At 43.9% G+C, this 15,730-nt stretch overlaps 1 protein-coding gene across 5 annotated transcripts in view; it reads right to left on the bottom strand.

Annotated features, from left to right (window-relative positions):
- Positions 1 to 587: 587 nt before the first annotated feature.
- Positions 588 to 15,730, bottom strand: part of LOC147029224 (uncharacterized) — a 68,636-nt gene continuing 53,493 nt past the window's right edge. For all 5 annotated transcript variants that reach the window (XM_085876441.1, XM_085876439.1, XM_085876442.1 and 2 more), the window contains 3 exons: positions 10,130 to 10,562; positions 7,953 to 8,087; positions 588 to 7,822 (listed from right to left, as the gene is read on the bottom strand). In XM_085876441.1, the coding sequence (XP_085732567.1) occupies positions 6,609 to 7,822; positions 7,953 to 8,087; positions 10,130 to 10,550 (1,770 nt within the window). In that variant the 5' untranslated portion in view covers positions 10,551 to 10,562 and the 3' untranslated portion in view covers positions 588 to 6,608. The remainder of the gene's footprint in view (positions 7,823 to 7,952; positions 8,088 to 10,129; positions 10,563 to 15,730) is intronic.

Consider the following 15,730-nt stretch of genomic DNA (forward strand, 5'->3'; position numbering starts at 1 on the left):
ATTTTGTGGGGTGAAGCGACCCAGCTGATGATGTCAGGACCATACTGGACCAGTGGATAAAAAGACAGGATGAAATGGGTACAATAACAATATAAGCAATTTATTTGCAAAGCAAGGGTGAGGAACAGCATGTGGAATAATAAAACCTTTTAATACAAAAGCATTATGTGCAGCAGCAGAAAGCAAGGATTGATGAGGTGCGCTAAAATAAATGCAATTATAAACGAAAGAGAAGACATCGGGCAGAGCTCAACCTATAAAAACTTCTCCAACCATAATTATGCTAACCTAACAGCCGTCATCAAACACCTACTCAAGGAAATAAGAAAGCAAAGAGAGATGAGGAAAAGCTTGAGGTGTTGACTATCTCTTTTTGTTGCTGGCGTGGCCGATGCCCCACGCTTCCCAGTCAATGAGGAGGGGGAAGAGGGAGGAAAACTAAGGTGTCAACTGTGTGAAGTCAGAGGATGTATGATGATTGGCAGATGAGGTGTAAGGCAAAGAGGAATATGCAACGATGTAGGTCAGGGGGTTTTGGAAAGAGAAAAGAATGTGTGAGAGGATAGACCACCAAGAGCGGAAAGAAATCTGTTCATGCAAATGTTTATGCTGTCAAATTGGACTCTGTCTGGCGTCGGGCTCTTCCACTCGGTCGTGGACTCTCTTCCGATCCGTTCCACCGCTCATCTCCAAGACCAAAGAGTGAGTCAGATCACAAGAGAAGAGAAGAGAAGGGCAGGTGGGCCAGAGAAAAGGGCAGGCCAGATCAGAGATTTTTCTTTTATACGTTGGTGGAAGACTGAACATACCCTGAAGACAAAGTGGGTTGTATCAAAGCGGGGCAACTTGGAACCCGGTCGTATCTGCTCACAGTTATAAAGTGGCTCATCGCATAATAATTATTATTATGAAAGCCAATATGACGGGTCTGAATCATCCTTGTTGCCATGGTGGTGTTACAGAGAGCCTGCATGAGGCTGAACACAATATCACCTTCACAATGGTATATTGTCAGCAAGGCAATAATTCCCTTGTTTTAAGAACTGTGTTGCACTTATCCTTTTATATTTCAAAGCAGACGCCTCTGGATGTTGGTGGAGAAATAATTTTATCAACAAGGGTGAACCTTTCGGAAAGCCATGAAGACTCGGCAAATTCTGGGGAAGCCACAAAGGGGAGTAAGCATTTTCCTCTGTTTATACCGTATTTATTTCCTGTGGCTGGAGAATATAAAAGAACAATGAACAATTAAATGAAAAACGCACTCTCTTTCTGTGCCTTTGGCAAAATATGCACTTCAAGTGGATCGCAAAAGTGCATTTTTGAGTTGAATCTCCGCCGATGATACTGTTTCGGCTGTGGAAATTCGCAAACCACCATTCAGGTCCCGTAGGCGAGATATCTCTTCAGTACATGTGTAGTTAGCCCCAAACCCGTTGTTTCGAGGGAATAAATGTGATTCATTCGGGCTGCGACGCTTTGAGTCAGTCGTTTTTCTTTCTCTATCTTTTATTTCAAATAAAAACCAATGAGGACGCTCGGTGGGCTTTTCGCGCCATTCTTCTCCGCGCTTGGTGTGAGAGAAGAGAAGCGAGGGGAGGGCAGCTGGCGCCCCATTGGTGGATGCGCGGTGTGACGCGGCCAGGGAGGAGGAACGCCCCTCTTCGACACCTTTCTCGAAGCACCTCAAAGGGGGGTGGAGAAAAGAACGGTGCGGAGCAACAGGGCGGAGCTCCGGGATATAAAAGTCAGGGACGGGCGAAGCAGTTTTGGGGATGCTCTTGCTCGGTGGATATTCTTGCTTCGTGGTTGCTCTCGCTCTCGTCTTCCGGCTCGCTCGTTTGGTGGCCGCTGGCCTGGTCTTTTGTGGGGCAGTTGCAAGACCTCGCTGGCGGGAAGGAGCGTCCGCCATTCCCCTCTCCCGACTTCGGGCATCCACGTCCCCCCCCCCCCCCCGCTATCCACGCTGGGATAGCGCTGAACACTCGTTCCGTGGCGTCGAGTGGCCAACACGTGCAGGTGCGAGGCACGCAGGAGAGGACTCGCCGACCACGCCAGAGCAGGGAGTCGCGGCCAGGCGGGACCACGTCGACGGACGTAGGAGAGGGACTCGACGGCCCAAAAGGGAAGTCACCATTTCTTTTCGGGGTTTTTTTTGTATGGAACTTGTGGCGCCGTGTCTTGTGAAGTAAAACTGTTAAGTGTTGCCATGTGTCGGTCTTAGTCAGTTGTAGCTCTGTGTCATCGCTGCTTTGTTGTTTTTCTTCTTGCATTTGCTTTATGTGCATTCTGATCCTGTTTGGCTGTATATGTGTGCTCTCCGTGTGTCGTGTGAACAAAGTGCTTGTGTGAACTTGTTCCCCGTTTCGCTGCGTCCTTCCCTTTGTTGAATCTCCATCTTGCTTCACGTAACAGGTTCGTCGTGGGCTTAATACGCCCGATAAGTAATCGGAACCGTCGAGGCCGACGATAACACTTTTCGGTTATCCCGATAGTACGGAACGGACCGATTAAGCGGCCCGTGTCCGGAGTCGACCTGCGGCGAGGTGCGATCGCCCGGTTTACCATCCGCGTGGGTACTTAGGTAGGTCGAGTTTGGCGAACAACCCTATCCCACGCGGGTGGCCGATTGGCACGATCGTGGTGAGGCCGAAAGGCCCACCCGTGACTAGCTCCCGGCGTTAGTCCGAGAGGCTCACGAAAGAAGTGTCCGTCCGCTGGGCGACGTGCCGCGATTCGAGTCACGCAGCCGATCACACGCCGGCGGGCACGAATTCGCTACACTGGTGTCAGGAGTGGGATAACAAACTCTCCTGTTTCCAGCTAAATTCACGGGAATCGGTCCAAGGGTGAGAGGAGTGACCCCCGATTCCCTCCAAATTACGAGCGAGCTAAATTAACCCCTTACGAGAAATAAGATGGAGTCTCAAGGCGAGCGGGAGCCAGGGGTGGAGATGGATATGTGTTATAATGTTGAAGCCATGGTCCAGGACACCTGTGAGGAAGACACATCTTTACCCCAGGGATGGGAAAAGTGGCTATGCCATGCATCGGGTTATTTTTATTATTACAATTGCACCACTGAACGTGGTCAGTGGATGCGGCCAGGGCATGTGGCAATGCAGCAACTAATGGCCGTCATGGACCTTGCGATGAAGCGAAAGGATTGGGATCTGGGAACAATGGCGGAGGATATAAAAATGCTCCGAGAGTTTGCAAACGGGACCAGGATTCTACCTGAAGGAAATTCTGAGTCGAGGGGGAGTGTGGCGGCGGTTCAGACCACGATAATGGGTGAGGAAGAATTGACGGAGAAAATAATAATGATTGGACGAGAAGTGTATGAACTCGCACAGTTGATGACGAGCGTTGCCGCCACGACAATTATCGGGGAAACTAAAAAACTCGGACACGAGGGGATAATGCAAGAGTTGAAAGAAAAATGGAGAAATTGAAGGAGGTGGAGGTGACGGAGACGCGGGAATTAAAGGAAACAACGGAGAAATTGAAGGAGGTAGACGTGACGGAGACGTGGGAATTGAAGGAAATAACGGAGAAATTGAAGGAGGTAGAGGTGACGGAGACGCGGGGGTTGGAAGGAATAACAGAGACAAGGGAGATCGAAAAAGTAGAGGAGAGACTACACGATAAAGACGGTGTGAAAGACGAGCGCACACACACACACACACAGAGTTGGTGGAGGACGATGAGGGGGAGCTCGGGGAATCTGTCGTGACCCGGTGCAAGCAGCCGGATAGCCTCCTTCGGAAACGGAGGGAGACGCTATGCTCCCTTGAAGCGGATCTCGACCAGGTGGGACCGTTCAAGCTTTGCGAGGTCGAGGGGAGGAGTGCTGTGGACGGGTGCACGGAGAGCTTGGGGGATATAGAGGCCCCGGGAACCCTCGAGGTGACACTAATCCCCAGTGTGGTTGTCCCGGTGTGTGTGGTGCGGGGTGTGAGTGCGCCCCCGTGTGTGGAAGCGACCCCGTGTGTGAGTGGTGTGGTGGCAAGTGTTCCGAGGTGCGTGCTTCCAAGCATGCCGTGTGTGGATGAGGCACCGCGTGTGAGTGTCAACGCGTGTGTGAGTGAAAGGGTCCGTGTGAGAGGGACAGTGTGTGTCAGAGAGCGGTATGTAAGGGAGATGACGGTCGGCATGCGTGAGCATGCAGCCGCGTCTCCCGGTGTGAATGTGAGTTTAATGGAGTGGAGTCTGTGCATCGTAACACGCAGGTGTGCGTGGGTGGAATGGCGACGACAACGGCGACAGAGGGACAAAAGCCGAGTAGCGACCGTAGTTTCAATGGGAACCGTGCCGGGTTTACACAGCAGCGAGCGCGAGGTCCGTGCTGTGCAACGCACAAGGCCGCCACGTGCTCGCTTGCGGGAGTGAAGCCCGGTCCGGAAACGCCAGCGGTGGATTTGCCGATCCTGCGGACGGACAAACTGTTAAGTGTTGCCGTGTGTCGGTCTTAGTCGGTTGTAGCTCTGCGTCATCGCTGCTTTATTGTTTTTCTTCTTGCATTTGCCTTATGTGCATTCTGATCCTGTTTGGCTGTATATGTGTGCTCTCCGTGTGTCGTGTGAATAAAGTGCTTGTGTGAACTTGTTCCCCGTTTCGCTGCATCCTTCCTTTTGTTGAATCTCCATCTTGCTTCACGTAACGGGTTCGTTGTGTGCTTAGTACGCCCGATAAGTAATCGGAACAGTCGAGGCCAACGATAACACCACTCGGTTATCCCGATAGTACGGAACGGACCGCTTAAGCGGCCCGTGTCCGGAGTCGACCTGTGCGATCGCCCGGTTTACCATCCGCGTGGGTACTTATGTAGGTCGAGTTTGGCGAACAACCCTATCCCACGCGGGTGGCCGATTGACACGATCATGGTGAGGCCGAAAGGCACACCCGTGACTAGCTCCTGGTGTTAGTCCGAGAGGATCACGACAGAATTGTCCGTCCGTTGGGCGACGTGCCGCGATCGTGCTTATCGATCACACACCGGCGGGCGCGAATTCGCTACAATACGTAAGAATGCAAGTGCAGTGGTGTGTAAGTTATGTGCGTGAATGGGTATGCTGGGTATGCTGGGTTGCTCACTTGTTAACATACACGACCTAAGGCAGTTATTCCTTCTGGATGTCATCCCGAACAGAGTCCATTTCATCCCAAAATACATTGACGTTCAATGCAGTTTTCACAAATATTTGAAAAAGGTTATCTGTGGACCATATCTCTGTGAATTGCAGGATTTGTTAAACTGGCTGGCTGTTGGCCGATCTGGATCCGGATCTTCACCAAAATCTAATCACCTTGTCTATGTCACACACACAACCGGCCCACCGAATTTCATCCGTGTCCATCCACAACTTTTTGAGATATCAAACAATCAAGAAGACGACGTCGTGCAGATCACGATACTTGAAAAATCAATTAAACAAATATGACCTCAAAAATAATTGGTGGTTGAATTGAATGACCAAATTTGCATCTGCTCTTCAAATTCCAAGTTAATCAGATGAAAATTGAGGATTTTGGAAGTCTCACCTGAGATGTTGACCTTTGGCCTATGTTGACATTTTGACTTCAAAAACAACAGGCTTCTTCCTTATGACAAACTCTTCCATGTGATGAAATTTTGTGAAGATCCATTTGAAATTGTGATCTGTACGTGATAGTCAGACAGTCAGACAGAATAACAAAATCGACTGACCAATATACTTGAAAAATCTTCGATTTTGCAAGTAGCAAAGACAAACAAAAAATAGGCAGAGAGGGGAGAAAACATAACCTCCTTCACCTTCGGTGGAAGAGGTAACGATTCAGCCTGGTGGAGGTGCTGTATCTGCTTTACCGAGTGCTATTCTTGTTCCCCTCACAAAAGGAGAGGTAATTGTTTTGGGGTCCGTTTGTTTGTTTGTTTGTTTGTCCGCACAGAACTTTAATGTTTTTCTCCGCAACTGCTTGTCGAATTAAGAAGAAATTTTCATCATCGGAGCGACAACTGACGTGGAATGTTTTATTTTATTTTTTGTATACATTGTCGAGGCTCATATGAGAGAGAACATACAACACACAACAAGGGGGGCAGGAGACAAGAGCGGCAAGAGAGGGAAGGACAAAACAGTGGGAAACAGAGACATGAGGAGATCTGTGGAAGGGAGAGGAATGGAGCGAGGAACACGAGGTAAACAAGGTGGACACCTCAGGGACTTTCAGGTCCTTACATGACAGGATTCTTTCGCGAAGGAAAGCAGGGAATTTGAAGGACGTGGGTTTGGGGTGGATTAATGGGATAGAAATGATCATGGTTTTGGATCAGTGAAGATAAGAGGTGTTGGTGAACAGCTGTTTTGAAGACCTCGAGGGAAGAGTGGGATTGAAGAGAGTGTGGGAGTTTATTCCAAAGGAGAGAAAAAAAAAAGAGTAATGAAAGAGTGAAGGTGATTTTTCATTGGAGAGAGGGATGACTTTAAAATTAGTCTTGTTCTGAGTAAGTCCTCTTCGCTGATCATTTTACGCATTTTTTGTGTTGTACCTGGGGGTCTTCTTGTATTCCGAGGTGTTTGTGGGATGCTTTGTTTTCGAGTTGCTGTATTATCTGCTCTTTTTTATGGATTTATTGCATGCTCTCCTGCGTGGAACCTCATGTGGTGATTCAATTCGCTTTTTCGAGAGAAACCTTTATCACATTTGGAACATTTGTAAGGACGCTCTCTTGTATGGATCCTCATATGCACATTCAAATGGTCTTTTCGGGAGAAACCTTCATCACATGTGGAACATTTGTAAGGTCGCTCTCCTGTGTGGATCCTCAGATGTATATTCAAAGTGCCTTTTTGAGAGAAACCTTTATCACATGTGGAACATTTGTAAGCACGCTCTCCTGTGTGAATCATCATATGCAAATTTAAATGGCCTTTTTGAAAGAAACCTTTACCACATGTGGAGCATTTGTAGGGACGCTCTCCTGTGTGGATCATCATATGCAAATTTAAATGGCCTTTATGAGAGAAACCTTTTTCACATTTGGAACATTTGTAGGGACGCTCTCCTGTGTGAATCATCATGTGCATATTTAAATGGCCTTTCTGAGAGAAACCTTTCTCACATGTGGAACATTTGTGAGCACGATCTCCTGTATGGCTGTTCATGTGCCTCTTCAAACTGCCTTTGTCCGAGTAACCTTTATCACATATGGAACATTTGTAAGGTTGCTCTCCTGCATGGATCCTCAAATGCCGATTCAAAGTGCCTTTTTGAAAGAAACCTTTATCACATTTGGAACATTTGTGAGGACGCTCTCCTGTATGGATCCTCAGATGCTGATTCAAAGTGAATTTTCGAGAGAAACCTTTATCACATGTGGAACATTTGTAAGGTCGCTCTCCTGTGTGGATCATCATATGCACATTCAAAGTGCATTTTTGAGAGAAGCCTTTATCACATATGGAACATTTGTAAGCATGCTCTCCTGTGTGGATCATCATATGCTCATTCAGTCTGCCTTTTCGAGAGAAACCTTGATCACAGACAGAGCATTTGTGTGGACGTTCTCCTTTGTGGGTCCTCATGTGTATTTTGACATTTTTCGGTGAAGTAAAATCTTCACTGCTTCTTTTACACTTATAATGCATTTGCCTTTCGATAACCTTTTTGGGTTTGTTTAATTTAATATTGATCTTTGTGCTGTTTTCACCAGACGTACACTTGTATTTTGAAGGTCGTGAGTCTTGTTCTTGGGATTGTTTCTTCAAAGTGGACATCTTCTTCACTGTGACACCGCTCCTGGATCTTATCTGCCCAAATGGACTTCTTGATTGTTCTACAAAAACAAACAAGTTATTTTACGTTTTTTTTGTCAAACTCTACATGAAAAATATTTCATAATTTCAAAAATTTAATAAACCCTGAATTAAAAATATTGAATGTTCATTTTGGAGGTTTCTGCTCACCCATTGCAGAACAGACAGGACTGCCATTTGTCAAATGAACATCTGAATCTTCCTTGACAGAAGAATATCTTGAAGTTTCTGAAAAAGATGAACTGTTGTGTCGTCTGGATTCCACATTTACAGGAGAGACATCACCTGAATACAATGAAGGACATGAAGTTAAAAACACTGCCAAATATAAATCAGGTCAAGAGGTGGGATGCAATAGACGTCACTTCCGCTGTTAGAACAAGGCTCCATAATGCTGCCACAATTACAGGAGAGGAAAGGAGGTGTTTACAATGACAAATATATATATATATATATATGTATATATATACATATATATATATATATATATATATATATATACATATATATATATATATACATATATATATATATATATATATATATACATATATATATATATATATATATATATATATATATGTATATATATACATATATATATATATATATATATATATATATATACATATATATATATATATACATATATATATATATATACATATATATATATATACATATATATATATATACATATATATATATACATATATATATATACATATATATATATATATATATATATATATATATATATATATACATATATATATATACATATACATATATATATATACATATATATATATATATATATATATATATATATACATATATATATATATATATATACATATATATATATATATATATATATATATACATATATATATATATATATATATATATATATATATATATATGTATATATATACATATATATATATATATATATATATATATATATACATATATATATCACACGAGCGGGAGTGTGGAGCAACCATTTCAGAGGTTTGGTGTTTCCTCATTCTTGACACAGTGAAACCATAAATTGATGTAGTTTAGCTGCAAAATAATTTTGCGAACTCTCACGTTGACTTCCGGGTTTAGGGATTTTTTTTTTTTTTTTACACTTGTTGATCGAACTTCTCACTCCCAGGTGCTGTATCTTCCAAATTATAGCGAATTTTCCAAACCGGACTCTTTGTGTTTTTCTGTTACATCTTCGTCCATGTGTTGCTGTCATATCCGATCATAAACACAACCCTTGTGAAATAATGTATGGATGCTAAAGAGGCGTTTTGCGCACATGCTGTGTGTGAGTGTGTGTGTGTGTGTGTGTGTGTGTGTGTGTGTGTGTGTGTGTGTGTGTGTGTGTGTGTGTGTGTGTGTGTGTGTGTGTGTGTGTGTGTGTGTGTGTGTGTGTGTCTTTTCACTGACTTCCTTCGACTCACCAGACACTTCAAACTCTTCATTGACTAGAAAGGCTTGCTCTTTTAAAAGCATTTAAAAATGCTTCACTTTCCTTAATTTTCCATGACGAGGTCCCCACCTTCAACATCATCTATTCCTCTTCCTCTGCAGAATATATTCATTGTCCAATTTGAAAATTTGGAATCAGCATCCCTCCACTTCATGTCCCCTCTTTCTGCATCCCTTTTCACCCGACCCTCTCAATGCTTCCCCTCACACCCACCAACTCCAACCTTGCACAGTACTTTATTTATTCATCCCCCTCACCCCATCCTCTGGAAGCTTCCCTCCACCCCCCCACCTCACACCCTCTCATCTCCCCACTCAGGTAACCCCTCATCTCATCCCCTCCCACCAATCCTGCCCCTTCCTCCCCACACCTTCTCAGCAGACGCCGCCCCCCCCTCCGCAGTCCCTCACCTTCCACGCCTCCCACCCTCTCAACACCTTCTCCCTGTCCCTCACTGTGTGAGCCTGAAACATCTGAGGCCTCCGCTCCATCCCGACAGATCTCTCAATCCAAGATGCAGCTTACAGCCCAGACATCATCAGTGCAACAGAATCATTTCTCTCATCCGATTACCCTCACACCGTCCATGCCTATACGAGCGGTAAACAAACTAAGTCCTTCATGAGGATAACTTAAATGTGCTGTCAAACATGGAACACTTTGGAATGTCATGTCATTTCAAGGAAAAAACATTGACTTGGTATGTCAGGAATCCAAATGTCTTCAGCAACACAAAATTGTTCCAAAAGAGATTCCATAAGTTACAAGAAAAAACACATTCATGGTTGAATAACAAGGTATTTCTTGACATACTCATCTGTATAAAATAGTGACGTACCAGACTTGGGTGTTAATCCTTCATCCTGACAGTGGAGGGAGCAGACATCACTGAAACCGATTCCCTGGAAATCAAGAACATTTTCCAGCTGCACATTTTGGAATCCAACAAACTTTTGGCAGAAACTGGAAAGTTCTCGAATAACATTCTCTAAGTTGACGAACACACTTCCCAACAGAGAAGATCCTGCAAGCTGGACAATCTGCGGCTTCAAAAAAGATTTCACAAATTTACAGAAGTCAGCGTACAATGCAAATTTAAATTTCTCTTTGGTGAGAGAGAGGAGCTCTGTTCGCAATGAGTCGGAGTCTGTACAAGCTCGAAGAACGTTCCGATTCTCAATTCCAAGAACATTGATCACTGCTTGGGCTGTTTCTGCTCTCAGACCTTGTGATTGGAGCCATTCCAAGAAGTTATCCATTTCACCGATGACCTGCCAGGGACACAATGGTAACGTTAATAAAGGAAAGGTTGTACATGTTATTTTCTTTACTCTGTATTCTATCCCATCAATGTGGCGGTTTACAGCCAGTTTGTTCACCCCATGTGGGCTGGCAGGATGGCCTTGAGGTAGGCACACTTGCCCCTGAGTTGTTCAGCTTGCTTTGAATCCCGATGCGGCTATAAACTGTCACCGTCGTGTTTCACAGACAGGGAAAGGGATCAATGTTTGTGCCGTCCGTCAGATGAACGTTCAATAGGGCATCCCCTCTTTCAGCATTAGTTGGTGGATATTAAAGACCCTCCGGCATCTTTCTTGAAGAATATGTGAGCTATCACTGGCACACTGCCCAAATTCCAAATTTCTTCTCTCATTTACAGGGGACACTAAATCAGCGGTACAGCCACACTCGAAGCAATGATGTAACCAGCAACCACTGCAAACAAAATGATAGAATGATAAATGAAAGTGCCCCATCACCACCTCACCTCCACTCTTGCTCTCCAATTATTGTTTCATGAATCAGCATTTAATCAATGTCCATAACCAAGGCTGCACAAACCAAGGACAAAACAAACAGAAAAGCCATGGTTGGGAAGAACCTCTTATTACTTTTCTTCTTCCTCATTTCCCTTTCACTGACACCCAGCAGGACAAAATACAAAACCTGCCAAAGGGCAGAGGAGCTCGTGAGCCAAAGCCATCCATATCTGGTGCTGACTGCGTTTGCGCTTGTCCTCCTGCAGTCGGTTGCCTTCCCGAGGAGGTTGGTCGCAGGATTTGCACTCCAGCCACCAAGAAACGCTTCACTTTGCAAAAAACACTGTTGTTTGTGTTGGGGTGGTGCTGAGGTATCATCCACCAGAGTCTCCTCGGGTTAACCTGAGGCTGTTCCTTCGGGTGGGTGCCTGCAGTGTCCTATCCCTAAGAGATGGGGATAAGCCAGGCATCTGCCTGGGGTATGGTCTGACAGCGACACCTGGAGTACTGGTGGAAAGCTGACACAGCGACGTACTGTGCGCCTGCTTCCAATGAATGAATGAATGAATGAATTTCCCTTCACACAGCATGAGGCCTGATGTGATCAATCTGCTGCTGCCCCACACAGGGCTGGCCCACACACGACGCAGCACGCAAGAGTTGTCTTCAGAACCCCCTCTCCGTTTGTTCAACATTTGAAAAACTTATGAGGGGGTAGCGAGTGTAGGCAGTGGTGATGGGTGCAGCGAGTGCAGGAAGTGGTGAGGGCAGGCAGTGTTGAGGTGGTAGTGAGGGCAGGCAGAGGTGAGGGGGGGAGCAAGGGTCTTGTCAAAGGACAGTGTGTGGTTGATGTCGGCTGTTCTTGACCCCTAAACTGCCTCAACCAACTCACCCACCCTTCTTTCCTCCTCCACCAAAATTCGTGTAATTTTTAATTTATTTAATTTTAACCCCGTGGTGTCCCTGCACCTGCCACACTTTTCTCATCCCCAATCTCCCCCACCCTCAATCCTCTTGTTAAATTGAGTCGTCAGCTTGACGGATTTATTGAATCTGAATCCTGGTGTCGGTCGAGCACAGACATGACAGACCAAATTTGAATTGCCACCTCCTGTGCCAAATTCCCTTGTTCATACCTGTTGTACACTGCATGGCCAAAAGAATGCGGACACCTCTTCTGATTGGTGGATTCGGCTGTTTCAGCCACACCCATCACTGATGCGTGTATAAAATCAAGCACACAGCCATGAAATCTCCATCGACAAACATTGGCAGGAGAATGGGCCATACTGAAGAGCTCAGTGATTTCAACGTGGCACCGTCATCGGATGCCACCATTCCAAAAAGTCAGTTCATCAAGCATCTGCCCTGATAGAGCTCTTCGATCAACTGCAAGTGTGGTTATTGTGGAGTGGAAATGTCCAGGAGAAACAACAGCTCAGCTGTGAAGTGGTCAGCAGTAGGGTGAATATACTGATTCTGGCTCACTTTTCCCCATGTATATGTATGGGGGATTTTCTGCGATTCATTTTTTTTCACCCTAAAAAAGTAAACCCCCTTTTTATCCCAAGGTATATTGATGTCTCCCCTTTTAACCTCGGAACACTTTTTTTTTTCAAATAACCAATGCAATAAGATAATGATTTGTTCAAGAAGTAGAGTAGTAATGTGATTTGTTAAAGGTGATTCCAAAGAAATATCTGAAACATCGAAGCCTCGGGACACTCTTTTTCAAATAACCAATGCATATTGTTTTGCTCACTCATTGAACCTATAAAGATTTGTTCATTTTCAAATTCCTTCAATAGTTTAATTTTCTTTGCACAATAATCCCCATCTAAAATATTTAAAAACAAAACATTTGAATCTTTATATTTTTAAGATACCCCTTTTGTGCCATTACGAAATGATAAACTTCTCTAAATGCTCGTTTGACCACCTCCTGAGCCACAGGTTATTTTTTGTTAAGCCACGCCCACTTTTCATAAGCCCCGCCCACCTCCCAGAAGATTTTCATAAACCACGCCCACTTTCGCTAAGCCCCACCCACCTTTCCCCAAGCTCCACCCACTTTTCATGAGGTATTTTTATAAGCCACGCCCACTTTCCGTAAGCCCCGCCCACTTTTGATAAGCCCCACCCACTCTTACATCATTTCCAGTTCATCTCTGACTCACAAAGAAATCACCAGAAAATTCCAGAATGTTCTGCTTTTGAAAAATTTGCCTGGGCTTGCCCAAGGAATTTCCAAAGGAAACCACACCCACCAGTCTTTCCCTATAAAAGCCTCAAGCCCAGGCTCCATTTTAAACATATTTTTTGCTGGCAATGGTATGCTGTGTGTTTGCCTGGAGATTGACGACTTGTATGGAACGAAACCTTCAAGTTGATGTACTGGATTCAAACCTCTTATCCATTGACGTAAGATTTTATTTCCCTATTTTCAGTTTGATTTAAGCATAGACTCATTTAATAATTAAATAACTTAATTAATACATTATTATTTTCTCTCACAGGAAATTGCATCTGAAAATACCGATTTTGCCACAACTTTGGGCGAAATTGTTGGCTTGTTTGAAGACCATGTGAGCGACCAAGACCCATAGAACGAGCTCGGCCTTGAGTGGGATGACTTTGGGGTTCCTTGGAGATCGACTACTTGTTTGGAACTAAACCTTCAAGTTGATGAACTGGATTCAAACCTCTTATCTGTTGAGGTAAGATTTTATTTTCCTACTTTCAAAGTTTGATTGAAGCATACTCATTTAATAATTAAATCACTTAATTAATACATTATTATTTTCTCTCACAGGAAATTGTATCTGAAATAAGAAATGAAAATACTGCTTTTGCAACAACTTGGGGCAAAATTGTTGGCTTGGTTGAAGACCTTATGAGTGACCAAGACCCACAGAACGAGTTCGTCCTTGATGACCCAACTAAAGAGTTATACCTTGGAGACCAGCAAAGTCCTGAAAAAGAGTTTTGCAACAATAGTACTCATTGTGAGTTATCAAGACAATACCCCCTGAACAAGTTATACCTTGATGAGCGAGAATACAAGTTTTACTTTGGAGACTCACAAATTTCAGACATTTTGAAAAATGGAGTTTTCCTTGATGATCCACAGTTATACGATGTGAGATTTTTCACTGAAACCCATAAAAATTGGAAAAATGGAGATTTCCGTGATGATCCACAGTTATACTATGTGAGATCTATCACTGAAACCCATAAAAATTGGAAAAATGGAGAGTTCCTTGATGATCCACAGTTATACTATGTGAGATCTATCACTGAAACCCATCAAAATTGGAAAAATGGAGATTTCCTTGACGATCCACAGTTATACTATGTGAGATCTATCACCGAAACCCACAATATTTCTGGAAATTGTGATTCTACCTTGGAGTCTTGGATAGATGGTTATATATTTGGAGACTTGAAATGTGGGTTCTGGCTTGATAACTCACAATGTGATACGTATCTTGGAAACTCAACAGGAATGTGGTTATACCTTGGAGACTTGGAAAGTTGGTTTTATTTTGGAGACTTGAAATGCGACCACTCTTTGGGATCTAAACATATCAAGAAAGTTCTTACTCCCCTTTCTACGTCATCAAACCTGAAAGCCTTAAAAGACAGAATTGGAAGAAGAGAAAAAAAAACATAAAAAATATATATTGTTAGTTCTGGGAAGAAAGTGCAGGCGAACTCCCCCTTTCTACATCATCAAACCTGAAAGCCTTAAAAGACAAAATTGGAAGAAAAGAAAAAAAACGTAAAAATATAAATATAGGTGGAAATCTCATTTTGAAAAAGACATTGTGTTGGTCGAGGGTTGGGGGGTTGGAGTGGAGATTTTGAATGTGAGGGTTGGGGTTAAGATTTTGAATTGAGGGTTGGGACACACACACACACACACACACACACACACACACACACACACCAAACAAAAGTTAAGCCATGACTATTCAGTTGAGGATTCTGTGTTTGGGGTTCATAGATCGAAGAACGTCCCACTTGACAGACATTATATACTATTATACACCTCGGACTTGGCCCTCGAGTGTCTACAACGGTGTATAGTCAGAGGGAGTGCAGTGCCAACCCATTGCTCCCATTGCACGCGCGCGCGCGCGCACACACACACACACACACACACACACACACACACACACACACACACACACACACACACACACACACACACACACACACACACACACACACACACACACACACACACACACACACACACACACACACACACACACACACCAAACAAAAGTTAAGCCTTGACTATTCAGTTGAGGATTCTGTGTTGGGGTTCACAGATCGAAGAACGTCCCCCTTCACACACATTATATACTGTTGTACACCTCGGACTTGGCCCTCGAGTGTCCACAACAGTGTATAGTCGGAGGGAGTGAAGCGCCTACCCATTGCTCCCATGGGTATTATCTGCTTAGTTTTGTCTTTTGTAATTCCTGTGAATAAAATGAACCTAAAATCTCTTCCCCTTCTAAATCATATATCTTATAAATCCAAGGAACCGTATCTATTACAAAAACAATTTTAAAAAGTTCGTTGTCCATCGTTTAATATAACCTTTTTCAAAATGAGATTTCCACCTATATATTCTTACAATATCACCAACTTTGAACTGAGGTTTTCTG

The sequence above is a fragment of the Eptatretus burgeri genome, chromosome 4, assembly GCF_056783735.1.
Source record: "Eptatretus burgeri isolate ZD-2024b chromosome 4, Ebu_testis_v1, whole genome shotgun sequence".
Taxonomy (NCBI): Eukaryota; Metazoa; Chordata; class Myxini; order Myxiniformes; family Myxinidae; genus Eptatretus; species Eptatretus burgeri.